The sequence below is a fragment of the Callithrix jacchus genome, chromosome 13, assembly GCF_049354715.1.
Source record: "Callithrix jacchus isolate 240 chromosome 13, calJac240_pri, whole genome shotgun sequence".
Lineage (NCBI taxonomy): Eukaryota > Metazoa > Chordata > Mammalia > Primates > Cebidae > Callithrix > Callithrix jacchus.
Window position 1 is genome coordinate 48,472,766 of NC_133514.1, and position 14,209 is coordinate 48,486,974.

At 44.3% G+C, this 14,209-nt stretch overlaps 1 protein-coding gene across 3 annotated transcripts in view; it reads left to right on the forward strand.

The window, feature by feature from the left end:
* The window catches only part of MC2R (melanocortin 2 receptor), a 28,994-nt gene extending 15,192 nt beyond the window's left edge, over positions 1 to 13,802 (forward strand). For 2 of the 3 annotated variants that reach the window (XM_035270472.3, XM_017963839.4), the window contains one exon: positions 11,646 to 13,802. In XM_035270472.3, the coding sequence (XP_035126363.1) occupies positions 11,773 to 12,666 (894 nt within the window). In that variant the 5' untranslated portion in view covers positions 11,646 to 11,772 and the 3' untranslated portion in view covers positions 12,667 to 13,802. Of the gene's footprint in view, positions 1 to 4,584; positions 4,638 to 11,645 lie in introns of all 3 variants that reach the window. The other variant, XM_035270473.3, reaches the window with a different exon arrangement.
* The last annotated feature ends 407 nt before the right edge of the window (positions 13,803 to 14,209 follow it).

The window sequence follows — 14,209 nt, forward strand, 5'->3', positions numbered from 1 at the left end:
AGAAGCTTATATTTATAACTGTTTTCTATCATCTTTTTTTCAATTTTCATTTCTCTGAACTGTCATTGTTGATGTTAGGCTCCAAGTCAAAAAAAAAACTATTTGCTTAATCATTGTATTTCTATTTTCTTCCTCCATCTTTTACCCAAAGCAGACAAGAGTTACTTCTTACACTTTTCAGCCAGGTCTCATATTTTTTTCCTGGTTAAGAAAGCTTTGTGCCAGGGTCAAGGAGGGAATGACTGCTTCCAGGTGACACATCACCTTTCTTAACTCCCTATGCCACTTTTTTGATTTGTACCAAATGGAACCCCAGAAATCTGAGATTAGTACAAATATTAATCCCTCTACATTGAGAATCTTGGCCTTACATTTTTTAGTCATGATATATACTGTCTAACTCCTATTTATTAGAACAACATAGTGCTTTTTATCCTGTGTGCCTCATAGATTTCACATTTTGGCATAGAACTTACATAACCAATATGAATTGCTCCACAAAGTTGTGGTAAAATAGTCATATCTCTTAATATTCAAATTAAATGTTCAAATACCAATCTAGTACATGAGAAAAAAAGTCAGGATCTTCCTCTAGGCTGCCTCTGTACCCCTGAATCTTCTAAAACCTAGAGACTTATGGAGTCCAAATCTAAGCAAGACCAGTCTGGTATTTGATCTGCTACTGTCCTTACTTCCCACTGCCTCACTGTGTTGCTGTTGGAGGCAGCTCCTCCACCTTCTTTTTTTTTTTTTTTTTAATTTTTATTTTAAATAGATTTAGGGGTACAGGTGTTGTTACATGGATATATTGCATAGTAATGAAGTCTGTGCGTTTAGCATGTGCATCACTTGCATAGTGTACATTGTACCCAATAGCTAACTTTCTTTTTTTTTAATTGCATTTTAGGTTTTGTGGTACATGTGCAGAACATGCAAGATAGTTGCATAGGTACACACATGGCAGTGTGTTTTGCTGCCTTCCTCCCCTTCACCCACATTTGGCATTTCTCCCCTGGCTATCCCTTCCCAGCTCCCCCCCACCTGCTGTCCCTCCCCTATTCCCCCCAGTAGACCCCCCTCACAGAATTTGCTAGTGCAGGTAGTCAGCTCCTAGTCCCCTGCACTTTCAGTCCCACACACAGCCTTCCCAGGCTATCCAAGCCTGGGACTCCGGGCCAAAACCAGGTCTGACATCACCTCCCCACTCTTCCTGGAGGTAGACTGTATCCACTCCCTGCCTGAGAATAAACATTCCTAAACGTTAAGCTTTTTTTTCCTTTTCAGCATTCAAGATATAAGAGGTCTGATTTCAGCTCCTTTCTACAGGCAGAGGGTCCTTTTCTGCCCCTTCCTGCTGAATAAAAACCTCTCCAGACTCTTGCACCAAGGTCCCAGCACTTCCTTCTTTACCACCAAGAGACCTCTGACCCTGCAAGTACTGCTCTTGTAAATAAAGCTATTTTCACGGGTTCTGCAGAACCTGACACTTACCCCTGTCTAGGAGAATAGTGAAGGCTTTCCATTTTTCTGCTACTACTTCAAAAGAAGGGGAAGGCAACATTTTGATCTCTAGGAAGGCAACATTTTTTTTTTTTTGCTACTACTTTGAAAGAAGAGGAAGGCAACATTTTGATTTCATTTTCCCATAAAATTTAACTCAAATATTATCTACTAAAACGTAAGCTCTGACATATGATAAAATGAAGACAGTAACTCTGTTTCTTGTACACTTTAGATCTCCCCAAAAAGTATTCATTTAGAAACACAGGCTGTGAATTATTCAGATTACTGTGGATTATTCAAGTTGCTGCTGCACACCTCAGTTACCCAGGAAGATGTGAAGAAGAGGGTGTCAAATTTGCCAGCCTTGCAGGGCACTGCTGAGCTGCCCAGGAGACAAGACATCTACACTTAAAGTAGACTTTTCCCAAGAGCAGAGAGTGTCACCTGCACATGCAAGCCGAGAACAAGACACGCTGTGGTGTGATGGCACAGACAGGTCACATGGATTGAGATGGAGACAGAGACCTTCAAGACGTTTGATCTTGTTTGGGCTTAAACAAATATATGATTTAGACAAAGGAAAGATTCGTAAATTTCAGTGGGAGAGCAGCACTAAAAATGTGGCGGGCAAAAATGATCAAGCCATCTTAGAGACAGTAAGAGGCCTGGGCCAGCTGGAACACATGTTCGACCTAGGAGAACACTAGAAAATACAGTGAGAAAACAGCATGGAAACAAACTGTACAGAGACATAAGTGCCAAGTTTTGTTTTGTTTTGTTTTAATAGAATTTTATACTTTAGGCAATGAGAATAAATTGAAGAATAATCTTCTTTATTAAGTCCACACTGCATTCCAGAATCTGGGCTGGTAATTTACATACATTATCACATAGAATCCAGAGCACAGCCTACAGACTCTATGCACTGAGTGTTATTACCTTCATGATGCTCTTTCTGGATTTCAACGATTATTTCTTTTAGACCAAAGCAAAAATTAACTTCCATGAAAACCTCTCATAAATTTGGGATAAATTAGATATGAGATTCTCTAGTAATACCCAAAAGGTGATCTGTCTCACAGCTATATTGTAGGAAAAAATAGAAAAGAAAATAAAGAACAAAAGGTCACCTGTCACTAATCAATTTTAGTTTGATGATGATATATCTTCTCTCTCTGTCTGTCTCTCTCTCTCTCACACACACACACACACACACACACACACACACACACACACACACACACTTCTGGTTCTTAGATTTCTCTTCCAAGATTATTGAAAAGTTTCCAAGAATATGTAATCCTTTTTTTTTGAGATGGAGTCTCCCTCTGTCACCCAAGCTGGAGTGCAGTGGCATGATCTTGACTCACTGCAACCTCTGCCTCCCAGGTTCAGGTAATTCTCCCGCCTCAGCCTCCTGAGTAGCTGGGGTTACAGGAGTGTGCCACCATGCCCAGCTAATTTTTGTATTTTTTTTTTTAGTAGAGATGTGATTTCACCATGTTGATCAGGCTGGTCTCGAACTCCTGACCTCATGATCCACCCACCTTGGCCTCCCAAAGTGCTGGGATTACAGGCATGAGCCACCACACCCAGCTGAATGTTGGAATCTTTTTAAAGAGAAAGATGAATGAGCAGAGGTGAGACACAGAGATTTACTATCACTCAAATATACACTCCGAGAAGCCAGTGCCTCCTCATGAAGAGGTGTTGGGATCGAATGTAATACTGTTTAGGCCATCCCTCTGGTGAACACCCTCAAATCTATTCTTAAAACAGATTCATCTCCCTTCCCAGAACAGTATCACTTCTGTGCAATACAGTTAAACATGATCACAGGCCCGAATATCTGCAGATTCAGCCTCTCCACATCAGTGATCTTCACCCTCCGCATTGTACTATATAATTTGAGAAAAACCCATAAGCTGTGTATAACATTTAAAATCTTCTCTTTTGTTATTGATTTTAATCAAGCTCCCCTCTAGCCAATAAGCAACACAAACCCCAAAGTGACTGACAGTAATCGGGGAGGCACAGTAGGCAGCTGGGCCAGCTGAGATCTCCATTACCTGGAGAGGGAAGTGAAAGCTCGGTGATTAATTTAAAGACTTTTTTGTGTATGGAGGGAAAGATGAGCAAAAACTAAATCCATTAGTGAAAGAATTCTTAGCAGCACACCTGATGAGCTTGGGCACCTTTCAAGGCCCTTCTACTTCACAGCTCAGATAAATATTCATAAGCACACAAAGCAAACACATCAACCAGCTTCAAAGCAGGAGCTCTGCACTTCAAATGAGTCTAAGAAACCAAACGGCACAGGAGTAGAAAATTACTCTCTGATTTGTACTATCGGTACTCATATTCTTCCAATTAGCCATCTCACCACCCCACGCCACAGTGAATAACAAGACAAATGCTTGATCAGGACCACCCGTGAATCATATAAACATAAACTCCAGGATGTTGTTCAGAATTCAAATAAATAAGAAATCATGTGGAAGCTGTCACAAAGCATTTCACAACAATCAATAGTATTTATGTCTAAAAAGAGGACGTTCAGTGGGGGCTCCTGGAGGGGAATATAGTTCTCTCTACGTGAACTGAAGACTGAGATCTGTTATGAAAAGGCCTCAAAACAAGCACATAAATCTTTGCAAATCGGTCATTTGGGGCCAGGCAGGTGACTCACACCTGCAATCCTAGCATGTTGGGAGGCTGGGGTCAGACAACCACTTGAGCCCAGGAGGTTGAGGCTGCAGTGAGCCATGACCACACCACTGTACTCCAGCTAGGATGACAGGGATGTGTGTGTGTGTGTGTGTGTGTGTGTGTGTGTGTGTGTGAGAGATAGATTGTGTCTATCTCCATCTCCATTTCTTTCTATATCTCTCTTTCAAAATAAAGTTGATAGCTCTCTTTTCTTCCTTGCTGTCATGGTTAATTTTATGTCCACTTGACTGAGACATCCCAGACATCTGGAAAAACGTTATTCTGACCGTCTCAAAAAAAAATGTTCATTTGTTTTCACTTTTGTCACTTTTATTACAAGTCCTTCAAAGTGTTCTACCCTGTTCAAGCCAGGTATCTAGGAGTGAAGGAGTGCCCGGGCAGAGGAGGATGGCATATGAGCCAAGGTGAGCTGGGCTTATGGGTCACCATGCTCCAACCACCACCAGACCCTGCCCAGAGACCTGTGCTAAGCAGGGATGGATGCCAGTGGGGAGGGAGTGGTAGGCTTTCAAGGAGGTGGGGGCAGCCCGTCCTGCATGCTTGTAGCAGACCCACATTTTCCAACCTGCCCCTCCCCACACTTCACTCTCTGTTTTCTAAGTTTGAGTCAAAGCTAGTAATCTCTAGTGAAAGTCACAATAACTCTTCCCCTTTTAGAGGGTGGCTTTCAACATTCAGACCACCTTCATCCTGACCTGCAACCAGAGGAATATTCAACATCCTTAAAAGCTGCCATAGAGGCTCTGAACCACCAGCAAGGAGGGCTCAGCCATACCCTAGCCCAGTGCCCCGACCATGACCCTGCATGAGGGCAAAGTCCCCTGAATTGACCCCAGACTCTGGGCCTCTCAGGACGCAGGCCACCACTGGCCCCTTTAAATTATGCAAAACCCTGCCTGGCCCTGTGTGTTGGTTTGTATTTGACTAGTGCATCCTATTTCCCATTTTCATCTCCTCTTTATTAGATCATCTTTAGCTTATTTTGTTCCTCATTTTTCCACTCTTTTTCTTCTCTCATCAAGTTCAGGACCAAGAAATAAAAGCACTAATCAGTAATAAGAACAGGTCGTGCACAAATGCCGGTGCTTCCCTCAGTTGAATGTTGAGGTGGGATGGATCGATGTGTTTGTGCAGAAGTAGGAACCCAAGACCCAAAGGGCCAAAACGCTGTGACAGTGCAGGAATAGTAGTGAGTGCTTGTCCCAACTGGGATGTCAAAGCCACCAAAATGGGAGTCACAGACTCCACAGCAAGAATATAGATCAAAGCAAGATGCTAAAACACCCACCAGATGTGTCATTGGCAGTAATCCAAAAGCTTGACAGCACTCGGTATTGAAGAGGCTAGGGAAGGGGCAGGCACTCATGCATTGCTGGCGAGGATGTCAACTGGGATAGCCCCCATGGAAGGCAGCCCGAGAACACCTGTCACAACCACCCATGTATACACACTTGCACTCAACAATTCCATTTCTGTAAAATTATGTTCCTCATGTAGATTCACGTAAAACAATACTTAGATGATTATGCATTATAGCATTTTTACCCAGCAAAATATTGGAAACCAAATAATTATCAACACAGAATAGATTAAATAACTTGGGATACATCCATACAATGGAATGTGTGGAAGAAGGAAGGAAAGGAGTGAGAGGAGGAAGTGATCCTCCTTTGGAAAGCTTCCAAGGTAAGAGCAAGGTACCAAATAATGTACAACATGCTCTCTTCCAATGCACAGGAAGTGGGGCATGCTGGTCATGGGCGTGAGCCACTCAGATCTCCTGCCATTGGAAAAGAGTTGAAAGCTCAGTTTTCCAAATCTCTCCCCACCAATATTCATGGGCAGCTTTGACTTGCAGCCTTTCCATGGCCAAATGAAAACGTTCTCAGAGCTGTGCTGCTGGGACTCACCCTACTCAATCCCTTCCCTGTGTGCCCAGGGGCCATGCCTGCCTCTCAGTCTGCAGACTCCTCTGTGTTCTTGACAGGCATTGCTAATCCCATCTCAGCCTCTGCTTCCCAGAAACCCTAACAACTAAGAGAATATGTACATATTCATGTTTGCTGGTATATGCATAAAGATATTCCAGAAGCTTAGCAGGGGGTGGGGGGATAGGGAGGGATAACATTAGAATAAATACCTAATGTAGGTGAGGGGCAGTGGGGGGTGGGGAAGGATGCAGCAAACCACCAACCACCGTGGCATTTGTATGCCTATGTAACAATCCTGCACCATCTGCACATGTACTCCAGAACTTAAAGTATAATAATAAAACACACACACACACAAATACGCACGTACACACACACACACACAAGAAATTCCAGAAGAAAGAGACCGATGGCTAGAGTGTGGGGAGGGAGGCTTTGTACTGTTCATATGTATCCACACATACAGACACATAGCCATATAAGTATATTGGGCTGTAGAACCTATTCAAAGAGTGACAGAAAAATCTTAAATGCATCTAGTGAAAACAAGGAAGGAAGGCAGCACAGAAGCTGGAACACTGAGAGGTGCTCCTGATTCACTCAGAGCAGATTCCAGAACCTCATCCGATGCCTGCAGATCAGCCCCAGCAGCATGACAGCCCCGCCACCAGCACCCAGAGCCCAGGAGCACAGTGCTCGGCTGGCTCTCTCTAAAGCCTGGATTACAGGACTGCCCTCTAGAAAGGCTTGAAAGCTTCTGGTAAACATCACTCAGTCCTCCTTCCCCAGCTCTTCTCCAGAAGAGCAATCCAAGAAAATGTCCAGCAGCACAGAGGGAAGTGGCACAGTGCTGCTCATTTACCTTCAGGAAGATCCACAGAACTGGAAAACACAGCCCAGGGGCCCCAGAACACCTGCAGCCCTGCTGCTCAAAGCCTTTCGGCAGCATTAACATCCTTCCTAAGCCACAAGAGAGGACTACAAGTCTTTCTCTTCTCTGAATTTCATTAAAAATCTGAGAGAGTCAAAAAAAAAAAAATCCTGATTTGGTCAGATACAGAGGTTTAGGATTTGTAAGTTACCTTGTAATCATTTTTTACTAAAGCCATTAAAACTTCCTTATCAAATGAATATTCATGGAAGCCCTAAGAATAATCATTTTTGGAACCAAACAGATCTTGATATAAATCCCAACTGTGCAACGTAAAGCCTATGAGACTTTAGACCAGTCTCTTGGTCTCTCGGCCTCAACTCCTCAGGGGTGAGTCAGAGAGAATAGGACTCCCTTATATCATTGTCAAGAGGCTTAAAATGAGACCCACCATGCACAGCACAGGACACAGGACCAGTTGGCACATAACAAGAATTTAACACATAACAGAGCCTTCTCCTTAACCTTAGTGCCTTTAAAATATATAAAAATTATATTTTTATTTTTTTTTAGTCAAAGATGGTAATCTATATAAAAATCTCATTTTAGAGTTATCCATGCTCCCTGGACTTTTGCTAAGAGCATCTAACAGGGTGAGCCACATTTGGGGATGCATTTGAGTATCTGGGACCACATTCTTTTGCCCTGTGATCCCATTAACTCTGATGGTTTGTTTGCCCCTCACAGCCAAAAAACAAAAGTTGATTTCACTTTTCCTTGCAGTCCCCTGAAAAATTATAACTGCCTCAATTGTCTGCTCTGCCTGCCAAGACCTATGCCTTCAGGCAAATGAATCAACCAGGTTTCTTCTGGGTACAGATTTTAAAGGTGTGAAAGACTTGCCTCTTTTCTCCTTTCTCATCCACTCTCCCATCTCTGCCTCTCGGGGAGCACCGCCGAGTTAGAGCCTTCTAAGATCTTGTTTACTGCGAGCTCAAGGTGATGAAGCTTGGTCTTCAGGCCAGACATTAACTCCAGAGGTTCAAATAACATAAGAAAGACTGAGATTTTATGATCACTCTGCCAGATGGGGTGGCGGATATCTGTAATCCCTGGAAGCTAAGGTGGGAGGATGCCTTGAGCCCAGGAGCTTGAGACAGGTTTCAATAGGGTATGGACAGAGGGAAGTAGTGTGGACTTGAAGGGTGGACATTTGTTGCCCAGAAAACCACAAATCCTGGAAGAAGGTGGAAGGGCTCTAGACTGTGTTGTTTGCAGTAAAGAAATAAAAACATTGGCCAGACACAGTGGCTCTTGCCTGTAACCCCAGGACTTTGGGAGGCCAAGGCGGGCAGATCACAAGGTCAAGAGATTGAGATCATCCTGGCCAACATGGTGAAACTCCATCTCTACTAAAAATACAAAAATTAGCTGGGCATGGTGGTGTGTGCCTGCAGTCCCAGCTATTTGGGAGGCTGAGGTAGGAGAATCGCTTGAACCCAGAAGGCAGAGGTTACAGTGAGCCGAGATTGCACCACTATATTCCAGCCTGGTGACAGAGCAAGACTCCATCTCAAAAGAAAGAAAAACAATCAAGACACAAAAAAGCAAACAGGAGGGGACAGCAGAAGGCTTTGAAGGAGTGAGAGCCAGACACACAGCAGGTGCAGACCCCTATCCAAGTTCTTTAAGCCAAAGACATTGTTGAAATATTTGGATCATTGGCGCCACCTCACAGCAGGTTCTTGTGAAGTTTATATGGAGTGAGTTTTGCATCTTCTAATTGTCATTTAGTGTGTTCTACAGGCAATCCCTAAGCAGGCACAACAGAAGCATAGCAACGCAGCATAATTTACAAATTCTACTTGGCATTGAGAAAGGCCAAGTGGAGAGGAAAATGACTGGTGTCAATTTTATTGCAGTTTGTGATGGAGTAGGGGTGCTGTGTCTGGCTCTTGCAAGGAGTTACTCTTGCCACATGTGAAAGGAGTGTGATACGGTGGTCACAGGCAGGCTCTGCCATATCCTCTCCAGACTGTGGCTTTGGGCAGTTGCCCAATCTCTCTGCTGTGGTTTCCCCTGGGGGTTGAGTGAGTGAATGCGTGTGGAGTATTAGATGGTGCCCAGGTCATGCTGAGCACTCATAAAGTCCACCAATTCGTATCACTGTACATTTAACCAAGAATGGGGCCACACACCACCTGCAGCCCTGACCACCAGCTTGGCAGCATCCACAAATGTGCAGTAGCAATGGTCGATTGTGGCCTGTTGAAGGGGCCCCATGGGCACACTGCATTTCTGTCCAAATTCAGGGCTCCTCGTGGATTTATAGGATTGGCAGGTGCAGGTCAGCAATGCACAGCAACTGAAGCTGGGTTTCCAAACCCCCTGTTTCTAAGAAATGTTACAACCACTTTCAACATTTCCTTTTTTTTCATCAATTTTACCATCAAATGCATCTGAGATTGGAAATATGTACTAATTCTGATTACACTTAATGAACTCATAAGATATGGGGCATCTCTGTCCCAGCAGAGCCTCCATACATGGTCCATCCCTGTCGCATGGACCCTATATTAACCAGGATGGGCCTATGTTAATCAGGATGCTGCAGAGGAAAAGAACCAACAGAAGATGTGTAGAGACATGAAGAGATTTATTATAGGGAATTGGCACACACAGTTATGGGGCTGGGCAGTCCCAAGCTCTGCACCCAGCAAGCTGGAGACCCAGGAAAGTAGATGGTGTGTTCTGGTCTGAAAGCCAGCGGGTGTGAGACCTAAGAAGAGCTCACGCTTCCAAGCTAGTCGGAAGGCAGGAAGAGGCCATCGTCCCCGTCAGGCAGTCAGGCAGGAGGATCCCCCTAGTCCTTGAAGAGCCATTCTGTTCTCCTCAGGCCTTCTGCTGATCAAATGAGGCTCACCCACATCCTGGAGGGCCTCTGCTTTACCCAGAAACCTGTTCAAATGTGCGTCTCATCCAGAAACACCCTCAGACACACCCAGAACACTGTCTCACCACATACCTGGTACCCTGAAGCTCAGTGAGGCTGATACATTAACACTGACCACCACAGGTCCCCTCCCAACCCCAAGGCTTCCCAGCAGGTGAGACACAGCACACAGGCTTCCCCAAGCCTGGGAAGGAGGCACAAAGGTGCCTCATTCCCATCTGTCCAGGACTGAGGTGGTTCCTGGGATGCAGGACTTCTGGCTTTTAAACTCTGCCCATGTTTCAGGCAAACAGGGTAAATTGGCCATTCCAGGCAGAACCCTAGCAGTAGCTACTCCCTGTCAATCCCCTCCTTCCACACCCACAGAACTCACAAACCTCCCTCTGAGCAGTTGACCTCTGCCCCAGTCCTTTACAAGGGAATTTGTTCCTTTCCAGACGATTCCCTAGAGTGAGGCCATGATGGGCTCCCCGTGGACTTCAGATCACAGGCTGTGCTCCCAGATTTGTCCTCCCTGGGAAGTGTCTTTTCCTCACCGAGTGGTGCTGGCATCCCCCACTGTCGACTGCCACAGTCAACTTCACCCCAGACACACTGAAGATAAGAACTCTTCAGAAATATCAGTCCCGGGAGTTGGACATTTGAAACAGAAGCAGTAACGTGCATTGCATAGTCATCTTTTGGAATGATGCATCCACACCCTTGCCATTATCCCACAGGCTGAGGGTGGTCAGGCAGTGGCCCAGGGAGACGAGCAGTGAGAAGGAAGAGACCTAAACCTCTCCTGAGTTCGCTGAGCCCAGACACCACCTCCTAGTCGGAGAAGGCAGCTGTGGGCTCTCCTGTTCACACATGGACCTTTCCTTGCTTTACCTGTTTTCTCATCAAGGACACAACTGCTGTCCATCCTGTCATCCCACACTCACGTGTGTTCATGAGAAAAATGGTAGGGAGAGTAGGGCCGCAAAGAATAATCTTTGCTATCATCTCTCAGCTCAAAATTCCACTAAAGCTGTTTCTCACAAAGTGCTTAAGGCGAGGGCCCAGTAAATTATTTTACTTAAATTACAACACTTTATAAATATTTTTATAAATGTAAGGGGTATAAGTGCCGTTTTGTTATATAGATACATTGTGTAGTGATGAAGCCTGGACTTCTAGTGTATCCATCACCCAAATAACATACATGTTACCCACGAGGAAATTTCTTATCAGCCACCCCCTCCCACCCTTCCGAGTCTCCAATGTCCATTCCACACTCTAGGTCCACATGTATGCATTATTTAGCTCCCACATGTAAGTGAGAACATGTAGTATCTGACTTTCTGTTTCTGAGTTATTTTACTTAGATAATGGTCTCCACTTCTACCCATGTTGCTACAAAAGACATGACCTTATTCTTTTTTATAGCTGAAGAGTACTTCATTGTGTATATGTACCACAGTTTCCTTATCTCTTCACCCATTGATGAACACTGGTTGGTTCCATATCTTTGTTATTGTCACTAGTGCTACAATAAACATACGTATGCAGGCTCTTTCTAATATACTGATTTATTTGTATTTTTATGAAGCTAATGGAGTTTCCTTATGCAAGTGTAGCTGGTTTGTATTTTCTAGTGTACTTTCAACTAATATTTCGGCATACTCTCTTTCAGGTGATTGGGAGATTTTAACTTAGATCTCTAGCAAGTGCTACAAGAAAGAAAAGATCCTGAACAATCAACCAAGTTTTCTGTGAAGTCAAGTCCAAGTAACATCCCTGCCCAACCACAAGCAGGAGAAATGAAGCACATTTTCAACCCATATGAAAACATCAACAACACAGCAAGAAATGATTCTGACTGTCCTCGTGTGGTTTTGCCGGAAGAAATATTTTTCACAATTTCCATTGTTGGAGTTTTAGAGAATCTGATCGTCCTGCTGGCTGTGTTCAAGAATAAGAATCTCCAGGCGCCCATGTACTTTTTCATCTGTAGCTTGGCCATTTCTGATATGCTGGGCAGCCTATATAAGATCTTGGAAAATATCCTTATCATATTGAGAAACGTGGGCTATCTCAAGCTGCGTGGCAGTTTCGAAACCACAGCTGATGACATCATTGACTCCCTGTTCATCCTCTCCCTGCTTGGCTCCATCTTCAGCCTGTCTGTGATCGCCGCCGACCGCTACATCACCATCTTCCATGCACTGCAGTACCACAGCATCGTGACTATGCGCCGCACCCTGGTGGTTCTTGCAGTTATCTGGACGTTCTGCACAGGGAGTGGCATCGCCATGGTGATCTTCTCCCATCAAGTGCCCACGGTGATCACCTTCACGTCGCTGTTCCCACTGATGCTGGTCTTCATCCTGTGCCTTTATGTGCACATGTTCCTGCTGGCTCGATCCCACGCCAGGAAGATCCCCACCCTTCCCAGAGCCAACATGAAAGGGGCCATCACACTGACCATCCTGCTTGGGGTCTTCATTGTCTGCTGGGCCCCCTTTGTCCTTCATGTCCTCTTAATGACGTTCTGCCCAAGTAACCCCTACTGTGCCTGCTACATGTCTCTCTTCCAGGTGAATGGCATGTTGATCATGTGCAATGCTATCATTGACCCCTTTATATACGCCTTCCGGAGCCCAGAGCTCAGGGACGCATTCAAAAAGATGATCTTCTGTAGCCGGTACCGCTAGAGCGACTGATTCCTGATTTTGGAATCTGTGGGAATAATGTTGCCAAGTGACAGAATAATGTAACATTCCAACAAATGCCAGTGCTCCTGACAGACCTTCCTTCCCTAATGGATGCAAGGGTGATCCCACCAGCTAGTGTTTCTAATAGCTAGGTTCTGTGTGAACAGTCTTATTGTAGGGACAAGTTTTAAACTTTACAACTGGAGAGATAAAACCATGTAGTAAAAGAAGGGTAGAATACAAAGTATTAGGTTCATTCAAATGTAATTGCGGTTTTTGCCATTACTTTCAATGACCAAAAATTGTGATTACCTTTGCACCAGCCTAATACAAACAGCAATAAAAACTCAAGGCCTTTGGCGTAGGCAAAGACTTGTTTTCCTGTGGACTCTAGCAAGTCAGTCCTGGAAAGGCCTTTCCAGGCTGTAGGCCATTGCAACCGATTTCCAGAAGTTAAAGTACTTGTGCACAAAACTCCAGGAAGAAACTGTAGGGTCTTTGTAAGCCAGTAATAAATTGGGAGGAATACATTGCTTCAGCTGGATTTGCCTGTGTCCCACAGCCATGGCAAATCTCCACCCTCCTCCTTCTCCCTATCAGCCTGATGTACTGAGGCCACCTCAATTCCTGGAAGTAGGCCGAGTATAAACTATAAATGTCAAATAACCAGCTTTGAGTTTCCTATAATAAATGGACCTTCTCCATTAGTATTCTTTGCTCGCTCAGTATCCCATTGGCCTTATAGCCCTTTCCTGTTACATATCCTCAGGCTTTAAGAGCAAAGGAAGAAATGAAAATTTAATCCATTTAGTTCCTATGTGGAAATACATAAAGGCCAGAGGAAAATTGATTATTTGAAGAAGCTGTAACCAAACTATGTGTGTTTGTTCAAATATAGAAGTACAAGAAAAGAGCCCCAATACATATTTTTTTATTTTTTTATTGCATTTTAGGTTTTGGGGTACATGTGCAGAACATGCAAGACAGTTGCATAGGTACACATATGGCACTGTGTTTTGCTGCCTTCCTCCCCTTCACCCACATTTGGCATTTCTCCCCAGGCTATCCCTCCCCATCTCCCCCCGCCGCTGTCCCTCCCCTATTCCCCCCAATAAACCCCAGTGTTCAGTACTCCCTTCCCTGTGTCCATGTGTTCTCATTTTTCATCACCCACCTACGAGGGAGAATATGCGGTATTTCATTTTCTGTTCTTGTGTCAGTTTGCTGAGAATGATGTTCTCCAGATTTATCCATGTCCCTAAAATGACATGAACTCATCATTTTTGATTGCTGCATAATATTCCATGGTGTATATGTGCCACATTTTCCCAGTCCAGTCTATCATCATTGGGCATTTGGGTTGGTTCCAGGTCTTTGCTATTGTAAACAGTGCTGCAATGAACATTCGTGTACATGTGTCCTTATAGTAGAACGATTTATAGTCCTTTGGATATATACCCAGTAATGGGATTGCTGGGTCAAATGGAATTTCTATTTCTAAGGCCTTGAGGAATCGCCACACTGTCTTCCACAATGGTTGAAC